The following is a 15,463-nucleotide window of genomic DNA, read 5'->3' as shown; positions in this document are numbered from 1 at the left end:
TCTGATACACACCTTTCAAATAATACAGCCCAACCAGCCTCTGAAACAGTGCACACTTAAAATGTTGTTTCAAGAATATATGGTAACATGTCAGCCATGGTGGTGTCCCTCTATAATCCTATCTGCTTGGGAGGCTGAGGTAGAAGGATCCCAAGTTCAAGTTCCAAGCCAACCTGGGCAACTTAGTGAGACCCTGTTTAAAAATACAAAATAAAAAGGGCTGGGGATATAGCCCAGTGGTAGAGCACTTGCCTAGTATATACAAGGCCCCAGGTTCAATCTCCAACACCACAAAAAGGAACTTGTGCCACTATGAAAATCAGTACACTAGTGTTACCCTCTCTGAGAAAGTCTCACCATAAGGAAAAAAAGGTCAGCTGAAATAAAGCACTTAGAAATCAAAGAGTTGGTTGATGGACCAGACTTTGGGTAGCATTGCTCTGATGCCTCAAACAAAGGCCAATGTACATAGGACACAACACCCCCCCACACACAACTCCCTGCCCTCTTTAAAGAGTCAAGGGAACAAAATGCAACTGATTAATTTATTGACAGATGGTAGAGAGAAATGCAAACTCTTGTGTCAGCAACAGTTAATGCAAGCAAGGACGTGACTTACTCAAACTGCACAGAAAGGAACAGAACATTTTATTTTGACATCAACAGTGCTTCAGCCCATTAAAAACACCTTCAATCCAGCCTTCTACCAGCCCAATTGGATGATCATTAATCAAGTTTTATAAATATTCAATCACATTTCCAAGAGAAAGCAGCATTTCATTTTTTTAAATAAATCAATACTTGATATCTGGTGATGTGTTGAATAGAATTTAAACTATAGCCATGTTAGTCTTGTCTTTCATTAAAAAAGCAGCTACAGGATACAACAGTATATTCTAAAGGAGACCTTAACACTATATAACACTGTAGCCATTAAAATAAGATAACAGTGCTAGATCATTTAACATTTCCTTAAAAGGCAGCAAAAGCCAAGGTGAATTTAGTTGTCATTATTCAGTTTGCATGCTTTTGTTTTAAAATAACAACAAAGACATTCAAAATAATCAGACATCATCCTTTCTCCAACACAAAGAAATGGGTTGGATCAGAATTCAATATTATCACCAAAGATAAAAATATCTATCTTTCCATTTCTTTCTTCCCCCTCATACCACTTCCTTTATTTTCTCCCAAATGCATCATCCCGTGATCTGGCACAACCTGATCCACTTAATTTCTTCCTGTCTCAGTTCTTAACAGGACCTGTATCACCAGACTTATTAGTGGATCTGCTGCCTAGGAATCAAGTTAGTCCTGTGTTAGTAATGCACACTCTAATCATATCATATCAAATAGCAGATACATTTGGTTTCTTCTCTAAAATGGAAAGAAAAAACACCTCCATTCTATTGACCTCAAACAGTGTTCTAACAGTAGCAGCAGCATCATTTTAAAATCCTACCCAACATACAGAGCCTTTGCATAGCACTATAGAAGAATTTAAAGGCACAGGAAGACGTCCACCAGTTCCATTTTTAACCTATATGTGTACAAGAAAAGTATGTGTTCAGCTTATCAAGTTTCAATGTGACTCTCTAACTCCTTTTATTCTACCGTATTGTTCCTCATCAATCCAATAAAAAAGAACATTTTTAATATACTATACCATTTAGTCATACCTTGGGGAGAATGTTCTATGGTGACACTAATTATATCTCAACTGGATATTTCATTTTTAATGTTTTGCTTACTATAAATTCACTGTAAATGAAATGATTCCACTGATTAGTATAAATTTTTATAATACAACAGGATTACCATTGCCATCTAATAATCCAAGTCACTATAAATTCCCCTTTACCCAGAATACAAAAGCAAGCTCTAAGTTATGTGCACTTTCTTAGTAGTTTTTAAGTCATTCCTTTTGCCACAGGCCTCTCCATAAACTCTATCATGTAGCTGTGCATCTAAGAATCTTCTCAAAGTTTCATAGCAGCTATCCTAAATGATCTCATTTCTACACTTAATATACCAGTAAGAGTGGGGATAGAAATAGGCTTTAGGCTTTTGACTTTCAACTTTACAGTCAAGCAAAATTTCTTGCTATCCTCAGGTCAACTTTATAAGAAGGAAGTGGTGAATGTAATGGGCTGTGTATCATTTACCACAGTGCTAAATGAAGTCATTATTACTGTTCAAGAAAGGCCCCAAGGCTATCCCATTATAAAGAGATAAATGGTACCAAGTGCTATAACAAAGTAAAAACAGTCCAGGAGATACCTTTGTTCTAAGCCAGAGGGAGGAAGAGGGGACTGGGCTGAAAAAAAAAAAAAAAAACAACAAAACACATGAAATGTCTCCTTTGTTATTTTAATTGAAGCATTGCTATTCATTTTTTAACTTTCTTATAAGCACCAAATTTTGATATCTAAATCCATTTTGGGGGAAAGAAATCAAACCAAGAACTTCCCTCCAGAACAAAAAAATGATGTTCATTCCTCCAAACATCCAAATTTAGGTCTACCAAAACCGAAACAAAAAGAAAAAAAAAAAACCCACACAGAACTAAAAAGTAACAAAAATCACATTCTAAGGGGTCAGTGCACTTCGCAGTCTTTGCTGTACTATCTAATTGCCCTTCAGCTGACTTTCCAAAAATAACACCCTAGCTCATCAAAATATACATTTTCCATTTGCTTTTTTAAATTAAAAATAATAATTAAAAGAAGAGAAACTTTAAGGAGTTCACAATCAATTGCCCGACTCTTTTTAATGTCATGTACAGCATTCAGAGGTCAGGAAAGCTGTTTGCAGCACACATGATTGGGGGATATTCATCTTCAAGGTTTAGCTTTCTTCCAAACAGTGTAAAATACCCACCTGGACTGAGAGTCAAGGAATGCAAGCAGGTAATTCAAGGAGGAACAGGCATCACTTAACATTTGTGTGTTGGCCTACAAATTGGAAGATGAATGAAAACACTTCATGGCTTAGAGCATTGTGATAATGAGAATGAAAGCCTTTGAACAAGGCCACTCTAAAGTGTGAGATTTCTGAAAGGAGCACTAAGTAGACAAAAGGCTAAAGAAATGCACAGATGCTCCTGGGTATCACTACTGCTTACCAGGTCTCACAAAAGGTTTGGGGAATTGGTATGAGAAGGAAAGGAAAGGAAAGGAGGAAAGAGTGAGGAAGTGAGGAAGGCAGAGAGAGGGTGAGCAAGGGGAGAGGGGAAAAAAGGGTAGAAAGAGGGAAAAAGGGGAACCATAGGACTGAAACCTTTTCCCAAATGTTACCAACTGACATCTCAAATGTCTTAAGCATGTGAACACTCACCTGAATGAACAAAAATGTTCCTGTAGCAAATGATAGTCCATACCCTTATAATTATGTAAAAAAATGAATCCTAATGTTATGTACAACTAAAAAGATTGAATGAAAAATGTTCCTGAAGGGAAACCCTGAATCAAGCTGAATGGTAGGAGACACTGAATCTTTCTACAGGCCATGGAAGGACATGGCCGCCTCACAAATGAGAGGATCCCCCTCCTCTCATGGAGGACTTAGGGAATTCTTGCCTCTTGCCCAGCATCTGGCCTCAGCAGGCTGCCTATGCTCTGCCAGGTTCTGTCACTTCCAGCCTTACCACAGGCTGACAGCGGGAATCCCTGAATGAATGACATAATTTTCCTATGTACATATATGAATACACCATAGTGAATCCCACCATCGTGTACCTCTACAGAATGGGGTCCTAATTAGAATAACATATAGTCCATGCTTGTATAATTATATCAAAGTGGACTCTACTGTCATGTATAAATAAAAAGAATTTTAAAAAGAATGAATCCTGGGCTGGGGATGTGGCTCAAGCGGTAGCGCGCTCGCCTGGCATGCGTGTGGCCCGGGTTCGATCCTCAGCACCACATACAAAGATGTTGTGTTCACCAATAACTAAAAAATAAATGTTAAAAAACTCTCTCTCTCTCTCTCTCTCTCTCTCTCTCTCCCCCTCTCTCTCTTTAAAAAAAAAAAAAAAGAATGAATCCTTAATCACTTAATTTTTTAATCATATAAAAAAAAAACTGCTGTCACAGGAACCTAGGTTCAGCCATAGTCTGCCTACTTTTTAGAAAAAGGAAATACAGCGCAAATTTCCAACAATGATGCTCTAATTTTGGTTTCTCTCCATGTTCTTTCCTTTGTGATTGGGACTAACTTAAGTGGAACTCATGGAGAACACCAGCATTAACTCTGCACTCCCAGCATTATTTCAGCTCTCGATTTCTACTGCAATTAGCAGCAAGTGTAGAAACTAACATTAAAGACTGATGATTTTAATATGAGTAAAGTGAGTGTCTCTAGGATTTTTATCTGCCACAGGTGGGGCAGCATTTTACACTAGAGCATTATGGGTGCACACAAGTTCCCTGGAGGACTGGTGAAACAGTTCGCTGGCCCCAGCTCCAGCACTTCTGATGGGGCAGCTGGTCAGGGTGGGGTATGATAATCTGTATATATAACAAGTTCCCAAGTGACGTGGCAGGTCTGGGACCACCTTTGAAAACCTCTTTTTTGGACCAGTGGTACTTGATAATTAAAAGCACCTGGCAAACTGTGGCAAGCCACACCCAAGAGTCTCTAAAAGAATGACCCAGAAATCAGTTTTTTTTAAAGCTCTCAGCTTAGTTTATATACCACAGATCTATTTGTTTATTACTAGGATTTAAAATACTAAACTAGCACAGGATTGACTTGGGGGTTCTGATCTGACAACACAATGTCACAATCAAAGGATACAATTCCAAGTATGAAGGGACACAGACGATCTCCTTTGAGAATTCCACAGGACAATAGAGGCGCCCGAGCTGTTCTTCATAGAGTGACAAGGCTTCAGTCAAATTAACACAGTTCCCCTAAATCAAAGAGAGAAAAGCAAAAAATGGGATTCTTGAGTCCCAGTCATTAGAATGTCTCTAATAAAAGAGAAGAATTCTAGCCTGAGATAAAAGTTCATCTTTAAAAATGAGATAAGGCCTCTGTACTTTCACAAATTGCACAGGATTCTATTTATAGACTTATTAGCTCATTCTCCTTCTACTTCATTTACCAAGCTATTTCAAATTATTAGAGTATGAAGTAATAGAAAGCAGTGAGACCAATTTCTCATTAGTGACACAGTTCACTGTATCTGCACCATGCAATTTAGCAAAGATTCATACACATAACTCATTCAAAGTAAATTTTTTCAATAATGGTCACCACTGTGTAGAAAATGAAGTATTAAAAAAGACAGTGTTCTTGCTTTCCAAATGGTTTAAACTACAACACTAAGAATCTAAAATGTTGACAAGGAACTACATTCACAGTTCATGCTTCTTTCCCCCAAATCTGTGATTTATCTTAAAGCATATGACAACAAAAGTTTATTCAGGATATATGCTAAGGATATCTGCCCCCTTGATTGCACTCTTTATCAAAAACTTTCTTCATTGTCATAACTTTTCTTCCCTTTTTGGTCACCACTTTTTCAGTCTCCCTAGCAGCTAGGGATGGTCAATGAGATAGATAGTGGAAGTCTGCTAGGAAAACTTTAGATTCTAAACATAGAGGGAGTGATCTGCCACTTCAACTCTCTTCCAGTCTATAACCTGGATGTGACATTTGGGGCTGCAGTAGCCATCCTATGTTCACGAAGGAAAAAGGGTGAAGAGAATCAATGACTAAATCTGCCTACCTCAAGAGCAGTGCTTTGCAATCTTTAATGTGCACATAAACCAAAGGGGATTCTGTTAAAATGCAGATTTTGATTCACTAGTTCTAGGATATGGTTTATCATCATTACAGCAAAATCACCACCACTCTCCGCCCAATGATTTTCACTTTGGATTTAGAAAACAAGATGGGTATATTTAATATCACCTACAATTTTTTAACCATTGAAGTTCTTAACATTCAGAATACCACTGAATCTGTATATTAACTCCATTTCTTCTTCACAAGAATTATACTATTGATTTGCCTCAAAATAGCCAAGTACGATGTAAGGCAAAATAATATACAAACAAAGGCACCCATAATGTGAGAATTTCTGAGAATGGCATTTCAAAACCAACCAGCTAGCCAGCCAGTCAGCCGTGGACAAAAGGTTAGAACTATTCCAAGAGCTGGACTTGGTGGTTTTAACTTAGCACATTCACTCAGCATGACGTTGCCATTCAGTGCCAGCCTGTTTAATAACACATCATCTAGGGTCATGCAGTGGGATTTGGCCAAAGTGTCCTTCACCAGCATATAATTTGGTTTCAACATCAAGTTCACCATGAGAGCGTATAAACACCACACGTGTAATTTACGACTCATAAATAGAAAATGCTACCAGTTGTTTTTAGAGCACATCACCACTAGGGAAGCTGCTATAGAATGGAAATGCCACCAAGGTGCACAGCTGAAGGGTTTTCTTTTCCATCTTAAAACTGACACCACACTCTCGCTTTAGAGAGGACACACGGGAGGACCTCCTTATAGAGAATGTGGAAAGGAAATGGGAAAGCTTCAATTTGTTCTTTCCCAACACTGCCAAGAAGCAATTTTTAAGAAGGAAAAAAAAGAAACTCTCCACAAATAGAAACCTACCCCCCAAAATAACATGATACACATTTTACTTTGCTGTCTACTTAAATAGAACACTTTTTCTTTTATTTTTAAGACACACAGGGCATGCAGAATGGAAACCAAAAATAGCAAAAAAACAAATGCCCCTTAAGGATGAGAGAAAGAGATGAGACAATAGGTAGGAACATAACTAGGGGTTAAACTTCAATTCTATAGCTTCGGCTGCTTGTCCCATGTTACATGTGACAATTTACTTTTTTATTTTATAGATTTCTGTATTGTTTGTACCTTTTAAAGGTAAGTTAATTAATATATATTATTTCTTTTTTAATATTTATTTTTTAGTTTTAGGTGGACACAATATCTTTATTTTATTTTTATGTGGTGCTGAGGATCGAACCCAGCACCCCGCGCATGCCAGGCGAGCGTGCTACTGCTTGAGCCATAACCCCAGCCCTAGTATATGTTATTTCTGTAATGTATAAAAAGAAAACTGAAGAACACATCCTTGACATGCCTTTTAAAATCAGGTTCAAAAGCAAGCAAAACTAAGTTATATAGGAAATTACAAGTATGTGAACCATCTATAAAGAAAATATAAGAAATTTTTAAAAATGATACTAAGGATGGATTACTTCCAAAAGCAGCAAGTATTAGGCAGGAATATAGTTTGCATAAAGAGTACTGGTAATGCCCAGTTCAAGTTGGGTAGAGTGGTCAGGTGTCTGCTATTATTTCACACAGCATAATTTTACACTTATTTTTTATGCATCAAATAGCCTATCATTTAAAAAATAGGGTTAGGGGAAAGAAGGCATGTGTTCAAGTCCCAGAACCTTCCTCCTAATCCCATGAGAACAATTCCTCTACAATTTTACTTCTGACAGCCCCACCTGGACCAGCTCAATTCCCACAAAACATTCCCCAGCTTCATGGCATGCTACTAAGGCTGCCTTCAAGCAGTAAGGTGACATCACAAACTTTCAATGTGATACAAGCCATTCTGGGCAAGAACATTTAGCTTTTGTGAATCACTATACAACCTATACAGCACTTTTATCCCATCCTTAAACTTACACTCCAGTTCTAAGCTGCACACTTCAGCAAGCAGAGTAAGCATAGCAATAAATTAAGGGTATTGCCCAAGCATATCACTCTGCAGTTTAAAGAAAAATCAAGGGCTGAGGGTATAGGCTTGCCTAACATGCATGAGGCATGAAGCCCTGGGTTCCATTCCCAGCACCAAAACAAATAAACAAACAAAAGCCTTCACTGGTAAGTATATCAATATATCCTCAATTAGGCTACCCTGCTTCTTGACTAGTCTTCAGCTTCCTGAAAGGCCTGCACACTTCATTCCATATGAATCTCAGGATATGGCACATTTCACTACTGGATTTACTCCATGTTCCCCAAAATGGATATCACAAAACGAGATCACTTTGTATTTCCAACTATAATAAACATAGAGACAGAAAACATGTTGTAATATATCTTCTGGAAAATTCTTGCAAAACAGCAAACCCCTGAGCACATAATACCTGTGATTTTTGAAATAAGTCAATTGGCCAAGGCAAGTTATCAAAGCCTGGATAATAAATATTTATGACTGGACTGGTATTCTAATTAAGCATTTCTATTAGTCTCCCATACTAAGATACCAGTTCTCTATAGGAGTCAGTCTACCAGTCAAATGTTCAGGATGAAGAAAACAGTCACATTTCCTTTCCAACACCACCTGTTATCTATTATAAACTGACTGTGGGGATCCATTTTTTTTCAATCTCCATAAAAAAATTTTTCTTTTTGCCATTTTGAGACAGGATCTCACTAAGGTGCCTCAGACTTGTGATCCTCCTGCCTCAGCCTCCCAAGTTGCTATGATCACAGGCCTTAAATTTGCAATCCTCTTGCCTCACCCATTACTGATGTATGCCATGCCACCTGGCTTTTTTTTTTGGGGGGGGGTGTGTCTGGTTTTAGTTAAACATCTTTCTTTAACTTAAACCTGCATGAGCATTCTATTTGCAGAACCATGAAAGAAAAAATGGTACAAATATGCCCTGCTTAAGAAATTCCACTCACAAAAATGCCCAATTCACTGAATCTGGGTTGCTTTTATAATAAGAAGTCTTTGAGCAGCTTTCACTGTAGATATCCTATACAACAGAGGTCAGCAAACTTCCTCTGTAAACAGCCATACAGAAAATATTTTAGGCTATGCAGACCATAAGGCCACCCCCACAATTACTCCTTGCTGCCATTGTAGCACAGAAGCAGCCATAGACACTATGTAATGAATGGGCATGACTGTGTGCCAAGAAAACTACAAAAGCAGCAGAAGGCCATAGTTTGCAGACCCTTACTCTAAATAGAATCAAATTTAGAATGTGTTAAAAAATCACTTCTAAATATCAGGAGATAAATTATCCACTTATAGGTAGTTATATACTCGCCTCAAAGCTTTGCAACTCTTTCACCAAGTGCAGAGACAGGATGAATGTAAGCATTGCACACAGTGGGAAGTGCGAGAAAACAGAATAGGCTAGAGTCTGAGTTGAGGTGTTTCAAAGTTATATTATTCATCTCAGATCCCATAAAAAGTCCAGGGTTGGGTAGGGTCTGGAGGTAGGAACCTTCCCAGGAAAATATAGACCTCTATCTGTTATCGATGGTGAAACATATTAACCTTTTTTTTAAAGCCATTGATCAATGGGTACAAAGTTAACAGTAAGATTGGAGCAAGAAATTCTGGTATGCTACTGCATAAAATGGTGACTATGGATAACAAAACTATACTACACATTTTAAAAAGCTAGAAGTAAAGGATTCAGAATGGTCTTTACCACAAAAAAATAAGAAACATTTGAGGACACAAAAATACTTACTGATTAAAACATTATCCCATCTATATTCATGTACTGAAACATCACCTGGTACCTCATTAATATAACAATTTTTATAGGTTTATGTCTTTTAAACAATTTAAAATTTTAATTAAAAAGTAGCACATATGACTTAACAAATAAAGTACATATTTTTTAGTGAAATGAGTTCCCAAGATCTAAATACAATATATTATTACTTTGTAAAGTTGTTTACATATACAGAGTCATGTGATTAGGACTGTGGATATATGGTAGAATATGAAATACTGTTTATGATAGTGTTTATGCTTTAAATAGTAAACCTCTTATGTCAGTATAAACAAAAGTCAGGGTAGTGGGGATTTTTTTCCTGTAAACCCAGAAGAAGCCAGAGACAAGAGTGCAATACTAGGTTCTCTGTGTATATATGTATATGTGTATGTATGTGTGTGTGTGTGTATATATAGATAGATAGATAGATAGATATACCTTCAACGTTCATTGAGAATTAAAAATTCACTAGAGAATGAGAAAAACACCACAGTTTGCTTCCATCTGGTGGCAGCAGCTCATACTACAGGCAAAGCTATTATTAAGTGTATGTTGCTAAATGGGCTTTTCAACCAAAACTGTCCTACAGGATGAGGGGAGAGGGAAAAAAGAACCACAATCTGTGTCTCCATCTGGTGGCAGCAGTTCATACTACAGCCAAAGACTAGGGTTGACAAATAAGGATAAATCTTGAGTGTTGCTATGAACTGATTAATTCTCAAGAGATGACAGGTCAGGAATTTAGAAACTTACTACTTGAAAAAATATCACCCAGTGACGTTGTTCTATCATTAAAAGACATAAATTTTGATAATACACATTCAACCTTCAAAATATAAAATTCTTATTCGGAGTCTTAGGAGGAAAAAAAAAAAACTTGAGTAGCCTACCTGTGTAAAATATTTCCCATCCTGTTTCAATACTTTCATTGAGAGGTCAAGAATCAATCTGAGAAACTCCCATGTGGAATCTGAATGTTAAAAAAATTACATTTTATAAGTACGGGTTTGCATCAAAAATATCTATCACCAAATATTCACTCTAGTACTCAATAATACAAAAACAGGAAGGAAGATCCATGAGCTTGAGACCCACCATTAGAGGGTTTGTTCATGAACAATAATGCAACAGTCATATAGTTAGTCTTACATGCACACACACATAAATTCCAAGGTCAAAATCAAATTTGTATCTACTTAGCATTGTTCTCAAACCACCAAAAAAGATTTGACATAGGACGTCAAGACTATTGATCAGTGGTAAAGTGCTTATGTAGCCTGCAAGAGCCCTGGGTTTCACTGCCAATAACCTCCACAATGCACCCAAGTAAAAAAAAAAATTCCACACAAAGGTAATTGTTGAAATCTAAAACTGCTTCAATGGGGGAAGCAGCAACATTGGGAGAAAAATGCAAGGATCATCAGATTGGGACCCCATTCTGCAAACTCAGCCAGTAAATCAAGTTTACAGAAAAAAAAAAACATTAATAGAAAACACAAACTAGCAGCAATTGGAGGCATGTGGTTTGAGGAGAATTGTCTCTTGTGTTGCTTAGAAAGATTATCAGTTTGTCCCATTATAGGTAAAAACACATTATTTAAATAAAATATCAAATAATTTAATGTCTCCGTATTGTGATTATGGGCCATTTCACTTAATGTTTGTTTCAAATGACTGAATTAATTCATTTAAAGGCAGAACAGGAATTAAAGCCAAATCCGAATCCAGCCATCTTTCCACCATGGCCCTCAGTTTAACTCCATTTAAGAAAATGAAATAGGGGCTGGGGCTGTAGCTCAGTGGTAGCGCGCTAGTCTAGCATGCATGAGGCACTGGGTTCGATTCTCATCACCACATATAAATAAATAAAAAATAAAAGTCCATCAACAACTAAAAAATATTTTTTTTAAAAAAAATGAAAGAACTAGACAATCTCTAAAATCCTTTCACCTTCACAAAGTGCCAGGAGAAAACATTTCCATTAATAGTTATCTTGGTTAAAAACAAAACACAATCTACCTTCTTCTGGAGATGTGGAGATTGGAACAGCTGTCAAATCATTAATCACATAATCAAACTCTCTCCCTTCTTTGGCGTACCTCTTCAGTACTGGAATACAGTCTTCTATTAGAACCTTCCAGAGATAATAGGATTATACAAGTGAGACAATACATGTGGATGTAATTAAACAATATTTATAGAGGAAGGGGGAAAATGCAAGCCGGCGATTAGATCCACAGCACCTGCCACACAAAAATAGACCTTCATCCATGTTTGTAATGGCAAAAATAAGTGTTCATTATATGCCTCATATGCCTTCTCATTTCAACTAAACAACAATTCTACAAGGCCTGTTATCATCACCATTTTACCAATGGAGAAAGTGACTTAAGAGAGGTTACACCCAAAACCACCCAATAAACAGACAAAAAGTACACCAAGAACTATCTGAAAGCCAAGTTCATATTTTTAACTCTGATCCTGACTCCCTCTCCTAATACTATCTGAATTTTCTTCTAGTTTTTTTAATTTATACTAAACACTGAATGACTTCATGGCTTATTAATTCTTGCATCTTAAACTATTAACCTATGGTTTCTGAAATATTGAGTACTACAGATAATTAAGCCATTTCATAAATATCAACTTCCACCACAGAAAAGTCATCAAGAGTGGAGAATAGTAGTTAAAGGCTGAAATTTTCAGACAGATCCTGTATAGTAAATATAGTAGACTCCCCCTTATATGCAGTTTCACTAGGCATGGTTTTAATTACCCTTGGCCAACCTCAGTCTGAATGTATTAAATGGAAAATTCCAGAAATAAACAATTTGTAAGTTTTAAATTGTGTGCTGTTCTCATGATGAAATTTCACATCACCCTGTGCAGGACATAAATCATCCATTCCTCCAGAGTATATATTACTACTAGTCATTTAATAGCCACTTAGTAGCCACCTCAGTTATCAGACTATTATAATATCACAGAGCTTGTGTCAAAGTAACCCTTATTTTGCTTAATATGGCCCCAAAGCACAAAACCAATGGTGCTGGAATTTTGTTACAGTATGTTATTACTGCTGTTCTACTTTATTAATAATACCTATTATTAATCTTACTCTACATAGCTTATAAATTCAATCTCATCATAAGTATATATAGATATAGATATAGATATAGATATAGATATAGATATATAGATATATAGACATGGTATATATAGAAATCTGTACTACCTACAATTTCAAGCATCCACTAGGGATCTGGAATCATATTCCTCCAGAATAAGAGAGGACTAATAAATTTTGGGTTTGCCTCATCTTTGAAATACTGAAGCTATATGCTGAGGACACACCTGGGTCTAAGTAAAACCCTGAAAGAGACAGGAGTTATTCTCCTCATCTGTTGTTTTCCTAATTACAAAAAAAAAAAAAAATCGCATGTACCAAGTCAGAAATCAAAAGTGTGCCACAATTCCCTATGATGACATCCTGTAGTTTTTAATCAGTCATAATTTTAAAAGAATTTTACTGTCCTATTGTTTTATGACTTGTCTCAATGCATCAGAATAGTTCAAGTAGGCAAAGGTGACGTACTAACAGCATCTTATAATCTACATATTAATCTCATTTGTCATAATTTTCACAGTCATATAGATTCTTATACTCACACACACCTAAACACAAATGTGTTGTTTTGTAAAACCTGAATCACATACATCATTCTCAACTTGGACATTTTTGTCTAACATTGTTTTTATATCTTTATTATAATAATTGTATTTCTATATAATGAATTTTAAGATTATGCCATTTCACTAAAAATGTTCTACTCTTGTGATCACCAAGCCTTGGCCTCTATGAACATAACAAACTTCCTTCTCCTGATGCCTTCATCTGTAAGCTGGGTGCTCAAACACTGGGTTAGTAAGGTAATCAGCCACATGTGTTTTAAGTTTTCAGTTTTGGAAACAACTCATGTTCCAACCAACAATGCCTGCAAACCACAATTTCCTTGCATCCTCCCTAGCATGGAGTACTGTCCTAAATTTTGCCAAGTTGCTTGCTAATGTTTCCAAAAAACTTCCTGGGTCATCAACAGGAGTAAGCATCTTGAAGTATTTTGAAAAGTCATTTGACTTTCTCCTCTTCTAAAAAGTACCAGTTCATATTCTTTATTCTTTTTAAATTTAGCTAACTTCATTTTTAAATTTTAAGTGGTAAAGACTCTTTTTTATTAGTCATGGGATCAAAACCCTATCATATTTGTTACCAGTACTTCTCTAGTCTTGTCTTTTGGCTTGGTAATGCCAAAAAAACAGCATCCGCAGTTTCTGAATGTCTTTTCTTAAAATATTTCCCAATTCTAAATTTTCATAAATCTATTGATCTGAAATTCCTCCTTCCATGGTTTCTAGGGTTAGCTAACTTTGTTCTCATGCAGATGGTTAGCCCACTATGGCTTATTAAATCAATTAAACCTCCTTTTCCCAAGTGAACTGAAACGTATCTTATATCTTAGTTCATGTACTACAGATCATGTACTAACACTATGTGTAGGGATACACACCCAAATATGCAAGTTTCTGTTTCATTCCTCTAAACTATGTCTAATCCTATGACATATTTCCTATCTGAATACTGTGACTTAAATTAGCAATCAATAGGGGCTGGGGTTTGACTCAGTGGTAGAGTGCTCACCTAGTATGTGCGAGGCCCTGGGTTCGATCCTCAGCACCACATATAAATAAATAAATTAAATTAAGATATAAAAAAATTAGCAATCAATAGGATAAGTCTCCCTTCACTATGATTATTTTCCAAAATCTTCTTGACTATTCTTAGATATCTATTTATCTTTTAAAATGAACTTTAGGGGCTGGGGATGTGGCTCAAGCGGTAGTGCGCTCCCCTGACATGGGTGCGGCCCGGGTTCGATCCTCAGCACCACATACAAACAAAGATGTTGTGTCTGCTGAAAACTAAAAAATGTAAATAAAATATTTTAAAAAATGAACTTTAAAATCAGTAGGTCTAAGTCTAAATCTACTCCTTGGAATTGCTTATAACTACAAAAAACAAAAACAGGTATTTTTTTCTCTTATCCATGAAGGAAATAAGCATGCCTCTCCTCCACATATTCAGACTTTATGTGATATCTTTCAATAAGATCTTAACATAATTCAGATCACTCTCAGAACACCATTCGTGTTCAGTTTTTCCTAGGTGTTTAACAGTTGGTTATTACTTTGAATAGGATTTCCTGCTCACTCACTCCTCCCTTTTTTTTTCCAAACTATTCAGCATTTCAGCAGGGAGAATATTTTTCATCTGTCCCTATCTATCACTTTACCAGATTCTCATGAATCCAACTGATTTTCTATGGTTCCTAGATTTTTTACAGTGTTCATCTTCCTACCTGACTATATTACCTGCCTCAAAAACAACCATGAAGACAAATAATAAGCATCCTCTTTTTGTTCCTAGTTTTCAGGTGAAATAGCTTTTACCACTTATATTACTATAATTTTACTATTGTTTCTTTTTTAATATTTATTTTTTTAGCTGTAGTTGGACACAATACCTTTATTCCATTCATTTATTTTTTTATGTGGTGCTGAGGATCGAACCCAGGGCCCCACACATGCTAGGCAAGCATTTTACCGCTGAACCACAATCCTAGCCCCTACTATTAAGTTTCTGATAATTAGTTTCTATTACGTTTTGATGATTCCATCTAGTGCAATTTTATTTTACTTAAAGAATTTTTATAAAGAATGACTGCTAGGCTGCAGTTGTGGCTCGGTGGTAGAGCAATTGCCTAGCACATGTGAGGCACAGTTTGATCCTCAGCACCACACAAATGAATGAATGTATAAAAATAAATAAATAAAGGTAATGTGTCCATCTACCAAAAAAAAAAAAAAAGAAA

General features: G+C 36.3%; 1 protein-coding gene across 1 annotated transcript in view; it reads right to left on the bottom strand.

The window, feature by feature from the left end:
* Positions 1 to 2,354: 2,354 nt before the first annotated feature.
* Positions 2,355 to 15,463, bottom strand: part of Sms (spermine synthase) — a 29,465-nt gene continuing 16,356 nt past the window's right edge. Inside the window, exons 7-10 of the mRNA XM_015487979.2 lie at positions 11,553 to 11,667; positions 10,424 to 10,503; positions 4,801 to 4,916; positions 2,355 to 2,880 (exon numbers count right to left, since the gene is read on the bottom strand). Coding sequence (XP_015343465.2) covers positions 2,841 to 2,880; positions 4,801 to 4,916; positions 10,424 to 10,503; positions 11,553 to 11,667 — 351 coding nt within the window. The 3' untranslated portion in view covers positions 2,355 to 2,840. The remainder of the gene's footprint in view (positions 2,881 to 4,800; positions 4,917 to 10,423; positions 10,504 to 11,552; positions 11,668 to 15,463) is intronic.

This window comes from Marmota marmota, unplaced genomic scaffold (assembly GCF_001458135.2).
Source record: "Marmota marmota marmota unplaced genomic scaffold, marMar, whole genome shotgun sequence".
NCBI lineage: Eukaryota > Metazoa > Chordata > Mammalia > Rodentia > Sciuridae > Marmota > Marmota marmota.
The sequence above is the reverse complement of the archived record's forward strand: the minus strand, read 5'-3'. Positions and strand labels throughout refer to the sequence as shown.